The 8,018-nt window shown below is 39.2% G+C and overlaps 1 protein-coding gene across 1 annotated transcript; it reads left to right on the top strand.

The window, feature by feature from the left end:
* The first annotated feature begins 280 nt into the window (after positions 1 to 280).
* Positions 281 to 823, top strand: LOC112175266 (dirigent protein 5). Its single transcript, XM_024312931.2, has one exon. It carries the CDS (start codon positions 281 to 283, stop codon positions 821 to 823), a length of 543 nt encoding a protein of 180 aa, XP_024168699.1.
* Positions 824 to 8,018: the final 7,195 nt, after the last annotated feature.

Genomic DNA, 8,018 nt, shown 5'->3' on the forward strand with positions numbered 1-8,018 from the left:
TTCACAGTTACTGGACATTCTTTTTGGTCTGAAAGATATAGTACACATTTCAATACGACAACTGTACCTCGTAGGTATGGATTGCCACTTGATACTAAGCTAGCTACATCCAAAGAGCTATAGACAGCAAATTAACTCTATTGGGGCATCTTCTTCATATAAATCCTAAGAGCATGGAGACAGACTACCAAACCTTAAAACATCAATATAAATACCAGACGTGGGGTGCCAATTAAGCAACACAATTGTCGATCAGATCAGCCAATACCAAACCATATATATGGCAACTTTTGTAGAAAAAATTTGTTTCATCATTTTGATCCTCATCGCATTCCAATCTGTTTCGGCAATGAAACATTCAATCATAGAGTCGAAACCATGCAAGAGGCTCGTGCTCTATTACCACGACATCCTTTTCAATGGCACTGATGTGGCAAATGCTACATCTGCTAGGGCAGCAAATGGGACGGGCCTCGGCAACTACCAGTTTGGTATGCTGGTTGTCTTCAATGATCCTCTGACCAAAGACCACCATCTTCTGTCTCCTGCCGTCGGAAGAGCTCAAGGCTTCTTTTTCTATGACATGAAGGACGACTACACTGCCTGGTTTGCCTACACTTTGGTGTTCAACTCGAGCGAGCACAAGGGTACACTCAATATCATGGGGGCGGATTTGATGTATGCCGAGACTAGGGATATTTCGGTGGTTGGAGGAACGGGAGATTTCTTCATGGCTAGAGGGATTTGCACATTCAAGACTGATACTTTTCAGGGTGCCAACTATTTTCGTCTCCAAATGGACATCAAGTTGTATGAATGTTAGTAACTAGTCTACTATATGATAGCATGCTACATATATAGCTCGCTTATGGCTGATATACAACAAGCACTCCTTCTCATAACAAACAGTATTCTTGATTATATGAACGTGCTCAACTATTGTACGAAGGATTGTCGTTAGTTGTATGCAAGGGTTTCTTGAAAAAGATGTCCCCAGTGTTTTAGTAATATTTTGATAGAAATTTCTAATATGTTTTCTCTATGAGGCCATGTATTTCTACTGTAACCTCATAAATAAATAGAGAAAGGATGATTGAGGCCTTGAGGGATATATGTTCAAGTGTGGTATGATTTCTTCTCATGATCTTTACCTAATGTTTTAGGTCGTGACACTTGTAGTTTGTATGTGTACGTCGGATTCACTAATGAGTTTCCAAAGAAATTGTTTTGTTACCCGAAAAATTGTCGGTAATGTGCGTCTTTTTTCATTTTTTCCGGGAGCTTTTGCCGGTGAAGTTTCGTTAGAAGGAGAATCTATCCAATGAAAAGTTTTTGTCCTCAAAGTGCCCTTTTTTTTTTTTTGTAGTAGGTTTTTCCTAACGATCTTTTGTCGGTAAAAGTGTGTCCTTAATTTTTTTTGTTACATTTTGAGAACAAACCCTTAAACTTTTAGCAAAATTTATCTTCTCAATCTAGCTATTTCTCATTTGGGATCCCAGAGAAATTATTTTTGTTGAGATACTTTCTTTATAAGTGGTTTTTGCTAGTAAAGAGTTGACTAGCTTAGCTTACATATTTTGAGAAATAGCCAGAATTTTTGTTGAGATACTTTCTTTATAAGTGGTTTTTTTACACCAAATCAAAGTATTTTTTGGAGTACCACAATTGAGTGCATTAATTGATGAAGGGAGATTCAAACTATTTTATTGGTGTGGAATGATTTTAGTCATGTAGACTCTAGAAATAATTGAGTTTCAATGTAGTAATATACTAGTGGATAGTGATTATACGCATTTATATGCGTATAATTATATCTAAAACACTATAAATAAGCAAATCCTCATTTCAATTAATATGTAATTAATTCATTTTAATTTATTGTGTAGGAAATAAGCGGAATTGGGAAAATGATGTAAAATTGGAGCTAGTTGGAGTTTCCGAGAAAGAGTCGAAATAGTCAATGCGGGTCAACCGTAGTCATCACTATCAGAGGAGCGGATTCCAATTACCTCCGATAATATATGCGGAAATGCATTGAGAAGAGAGAAGAAGAATGAGAAAAGAAAAAAAAATAATAAAATAAAAGAAGCAAAAAAATGTTAATTAAACAAAAATGGTGGGCACTTGAGGAAGCAAAGAGAATCAACAGCATGATGATTAATTAAACCATAAATTAATCAATGGTTTGATTAATCATGATTGAGCCTAGTCCATTCTACCTCACAGACCACCACGTGCCATTTAATTCTTCTCCTTGTTTTTGAACAGCCACGATTCCGTTTCTTTTCCCTCTGGCAATCATCCATCCATCCATTTACTCACACTACTCTCTGTCCTTTACGAAGGCCCAGACAGCCACCACATATATATATATATATATATATATATATATATATATATATATCCTCATATCTCATCTTTGGAAAAAAAAAAACCAAGAGACCTACAGCGCCGCAACAGAAAACCAAAAAAACAGAGGCAGCTCCTTTGGGCTGCTCTCTTTTCTCATTCTCTTCTCCTCTCCTCTCCTCCTTCTCCTCCATTTTTCATAATAGTTTTAGTTTTTTTTTTGGTATTCATAGAATTTCTCACACAAGCTTCAAGGATTCATCAAGAGTTACAAGATTCAAGCTTTAGGTATTTGTGGGAGTTGTAATTCAAGGGAAGTCATATTAGCTTCCTAGCTAATTGTGGCTACCTTTGTGTTCTCCTACACTTCTATAATCTTTTCTCTTTGAATTTTGTATCTTTGATGTTCATAGTTATGGGTTGTGAGTAATTTCTTTGTTGGGAGTTAGGGTTGTGAAGCCCTAACTCATCTTGTATAAATATTGATGCTTTAATTTTAATAAATGCAATTTCCATTGTGTATGCTTTAAATCCGAATGTATTGGTCCTTAGAAGCATGTTTCTAGGCTTTGTCAACCTTTGGAATTATGTTGTGGGTAATTGTGATGAATAGATTGATAAATTGACAACTTATTGGTCTTGTTGCATCTAGGATTTAAGTGTGGTGACCATTAGCTAGCTTAATTGTAGCTAAGCTTGCTTGGGTCTCTATTATCTTGCTCTCTAGGCCTCTAATTTTGGATATTGCGGCCTTAACTGGCGTAATGCCCAAATTAGAGAGTTGATTGTGGCCTTAACCGGCATAATCGATACACCGAAAGGATAATTGGTTTAGTAGCCTTAACCGGTACTAAATACGGGACTCAACACATATAGGAAATGCATGCATTTGTGAAATTGGCTTCGATATTTGCAAAGGGGTTAGTGTGAATCACCCGACACTCCCATGTTCCCATTAATTTGAAAACCCAAATTTAATTTTCTAGTTCGTTAATTAGTTGTTTAGTTTACTTTTCGGTTGCGTTTAATTTAGTTAATTCACAATTCAAAACCCGCTATAAATTTCGACTCATTTGTGCATATCCACCACTAGGCTCTTAGTTTTGATTAGGCTTTGGTGAAAACCAAAGCCGACCATTACTAAGGCTTGGTGCCTTAGATTAGCCTTTTTATTCACTTTATTTTTATTTTGTTTGCTTAGTGACTTTAGTTCCGACCACCCAAGGATTGTGGGTTAGCCACTAATCCCCGTGGTACGATAATCTTTGGGCTCAATATTTCCCTTACTTGACAACGATACGTACGCTTGCGTAAATGTGTATTCAAGTCAGATAGTTCTTACTTTTTCCCTTACTTGTTTGGCCACTGTTTTAACCATTTAGGGTACAAATGCATACAGATTTACTGTGAGTGTTATTTTGGCCTTGAGACTAATGAAATCTCTATTTCGATGTTCAACAAAATCTAGCTATTTCTCAAAATATGCTTCTAAAGTCCGAACATGGAAAGTAAATATAAGGATTAGAGACATAATCCAAAATAAATATATAATGCATGATCAAGCTAGTCTAGCTCATGTAATTTTTCTTAAAAAATAATAATAAATAAATAAAACCCTACTAGGGGTTGGGAGCAACGCCACTCTCGGGGTCAACATCTCCTGTATCTTCTCCTTGTTCAGGGATATATTGTTAGTGACAGGACCCGCCCCGGATTTCACCCTGAAATCCGAAGAGGCCCTGCGGGGCCCACTTTAGAAGAAATTCTACCAAAAATTTGACAGAACTTCCCCTAAAAATGGACAACCCAAAACCTGTAGAAAAACATCCACACTTCTAAATCATCCATCCTTATTCTCCTGGAGCCACCCTGCTCCCTATAACACAACATCTCACATCTCTCATTTCATAAACAATTCTGAATTTAAGAATATTAATCTCATAGGTTATCAGAGCAATCTAATGTACAGGCGTACAAGAGAAAAGAAAACAAGATGAACGACCAGTACTTTTATAATGCGGAAGCTATGACAGCTATGCCTCAACCCCAAGTACGCTCGACCTCAAGCTAAACTGGCCTGCAAACTGGGCATTTAAAACCGAAGGGCCCAGGGGAAAACATTCAAAATCCGTTAGAGTGAGTGGACAAAAAAATAAGTAATTTCAAATGAATAAGTAAAACTTAATGCTTTCCCAAGTTATTCTCTAAAACCTCGCATGCAGTAACAATCTTGAAAACACTCTTAATCATCCTCTTTACTGAAATCTCAATCACGTAACAAGAACATCTTGAAACCTCTTAAAATCTCATCTTCAATCCTTATAAAAACATCCTTTTCATGAGGCTCGTTTGATGACTAGAAAGGACTGCTGTCTAGTCATCTCATGCCATCTAGGAGGGATTGCCACCCAGATGACGCATCGGAAGGGACTGCCAACCGGGATAGGAGGCGGTGGATAGATGGGACTGCCAACTAGCCACATGTAGTAGACGGGACTGCCGACTAACCACAGGTAGTAGACGGGACTGCCGACTAGCTACCTCATGTCATCTGGAAGGGACTGCCAACCAGGTGACGCATCGGATGGGACTGCCAACCGAGCTGTAGTCTGGAAGGGACTGCCAACCAGACTATTACCTAGAAGGGACTGCCAACTAGGTAAGATACGCATGCGCCAAAACTGGCCTCCTTAATAAACTGAATAGTCTCCTCAAGAACTGAACATAACCTCTTTCAACCACTTGCTTTCGGAAAGAAACTCGATATTACCTCAATAAATCAATAATAATTCACCGAAAGCATAACTCAGTAATAACTCACTAACTCAATCCTCGATATCTCAATAAATCCTCGAAAGCATAATCACACACTCTATAATTCAATAATTGCTTTCGGAAAGAAAGCTCCATCTAACCCAAGTCTGATTGATAAGTGCGGAATTCAAAACCCAATAAATCTCGATAAATCAATCATGCTCAAATATTTGCTAAATCCCTCGCACTCGTATATCTTCATAAAAACTGATATTCGTAAACAATAATTCTCATAATATTTTTCCGAATCAGTCACTTCCCGAAAATCATTTCCCAACTCAATAACTCATGAATGACTATCTCAAAAATCTACTAAAAGCCCTCGGGAAGGAATTTCAATACTAATCTCGTAATCCATAAAGAAATCTCGATAAACTAAATCTCAAATATTCAAAACATAATTAAATCTTAATTGGAAGAAAATAATAATAATAATACTGCATGCGGAATTAATTTAAAAACAAATGTCCACTCACAGTACTATTTAAGCGACCATGTATACGAGTTCCTTCGTCGAGCAATAGCTCGGTACATCGCCCTGTACACAATTATATTTCGTGAATAGTTATTCAACAAATTAATACGATTCCTAAAATCAATTCCTCATAATTACATCTCCACTTCTCCTCGGAAGCAACCCAAATTATACCACTAATACCATTTCGTTAATTTAAAGGTTCCAAAGCAGAACCAAGAGATATCCGACGGCCGGATTCTCGTAATTCGATAATCGAAACCCTAAACTTCAAAAATTCATAATTAAATCCAAGCTTCTCCAAAATTCACCAAATTTCATATACAAGCTCTATGATAATTATAGAATTTAACTAGCTAAAAATTGAAATTTATAAACTACCCTAGCCGCCGCTACCGCCGCCCACAGTGGCGGCGCCGCCGCCACCATCTCCGATGGCCACCAAAATTTGGCAGTAGCACCTTCTCAACACACTGATTCAACTTCTCAACTACAACATTCCCAAATAACAATTAAAAACGGCCGAAATCGATCAATGAACAAAAACCCAGAAATCCTCAAGAACCCTAGAATTTCAATTCGTCGATTCGGCATCTACACACTAAATCGTGATACAAGGCCATAGGGGAAATGATCAGTGATGAAAACCGAACCTTCGATGGCGAAATGGGGACCGGAGGTGGCCGGAATCGCCGGAAATCGATGAAACCTCCGTTCGGCTACAGTGACCGTCCTCTTCTTCTCATTGCTGCACCTTCCACAGTTCATATTAGGCTACCAAACGAACCCAGAAATCAAGAGAATGAAGAGAGCTTTCCAACGACACCTTACACGTCAAAATCCGTCGCCGGATGGAGGAGATATGGCCGGAAGAAGGTGACGAGGTCGGAGAGGAAGAGAGAATCGGGGAGAGAGAAAGGAGAGGGCTCGGTAAGTTTCCGAAAATGGAAACTTACCACATTAACTCGTCCTATTTATAGAAACTTATCATAAACAGTAACTTTACCATTTCGCTTATAACTTTTGCATACGAACTCCGATTTTTACGTACCACATATGCACACGCTCGGTTTAACGTCCTCTACAACTTTCATGAAGGAAATTTTCTCAAATTTTGACCCGAACAAAAAGTCAACTTTTAGGGGCCCCTAAAAGCATTGAAACGACAGTAAATGTGAAAGTAAAAGTTGTTTACCGTCCAAATGATTAGTAAACCGGTGAATTCGGGTTCGAGACGTCACAGTTAGACTTCAGCCTACTGTTCATTTGTGGAGGCATTCTGACCTGGGTTTACAGCGAGGCTGTGGAACTGTGCGTGGGAGTTCCTCAGGTTTCAAAAAACTAGGTTGGTTTCAGTGGTGCGGGTTCGGAATTTCTCTCTTGTGAGGGTGTGTTGCACCTCACTTTGGAGGAGCAGTGGCTTGGCCTAGGGATGGAAAAAATCCCCAGCGGGGCGGAGCTCCATTGGATACCCGCCCCTAATGGGGGGAGAATTCAGGGACAAATGGGGAATGGGGCGGGGATGATATTATGATCTCTATCCCCACACCCGCCCCAATGATATATATTTAATTTATATATATATATATTATAATATAAATCACAAATATATACATTTATTACTTTACTTTAATGACTACATTTTTACTTTAATGGTGTTTGACTTTTGCACTCACTGAATTATGATTTATGAATTTAATCATGTTTTAATTTTACTTGTTGTAGATTTTGATTTTAAAAAAGGCAATATGAGAAAAAATTTATTCTATTTTCTAAATTCTTATAGGGGATTTGAGGCGGGTTTGGAGGCTTCATCCCTAGTGGGGATGGGGACGGGGACGGGGAATCCCCAATATATTTTTATTGGGGATGGGAGTGGAGAATTACCCTGGGTATGGGGATGATATTGTGATCTCTATACCCAACCCGCCCCATTGTCATCCCTAGCTTGGCCATTTGGGTTGTAGGTAGGAAGATCTAGATCCGGGTGTGATCATCATTGAGGTCGGACGCTAGCCCCTGGCTTTAGGTGGGACGACGCCAGTGCTAGGTCGGTGGGATGGGAATGATATTGTGATCCCTATACCCAACCCGCCTCATTGCCATCCCTAGCTTGGCCATTTGGGTTGTAGGTAGGAAGATCTAGATCCGGGTGTGATCATCATTGAGGTCGGACGCTAGTCCCTGACTTTAGGTGGGACGACGCCGGTGCTAGGTCGGTGGTGGATTGCCGGAGGAGGGAAGTTTAACATTGGGTTCGAGGTGAGGCTTTCTCCTATGATCTTGATCTTGGACCATTTCTGGTCTTGAGGATTGGTGGATTTGAAGCGGGAGGTGGTGGCATCATCGCTGATGGTGACATCAACATTGGTGGCGGCGG

The sequence above is a fragment of the Rosa chinensis genome, chromosome 7, assembly GCF_002994745.2.
Source record: "Rosa chinensis cultivar Old Blush chromosome 7, RchiOBHm-V2, whole genome shotgun sequence".
Lineage (NCBI taxonomy): Eukaryota > Viridiplantae > Streptophyta > Magnoliopsida > Rosales > Rosaceae > Rosa > Rosa chinensis.

Bases quoted from the DNA above. Each gene is read 5' to 3' on its own strand.
- LOC112175266 (XM_024312931.2), top strand. From the start codon at position 281: ATGGCAACTTTTGTAGAAAAAATTTGTTTCATCATTTTGATCCTCATC.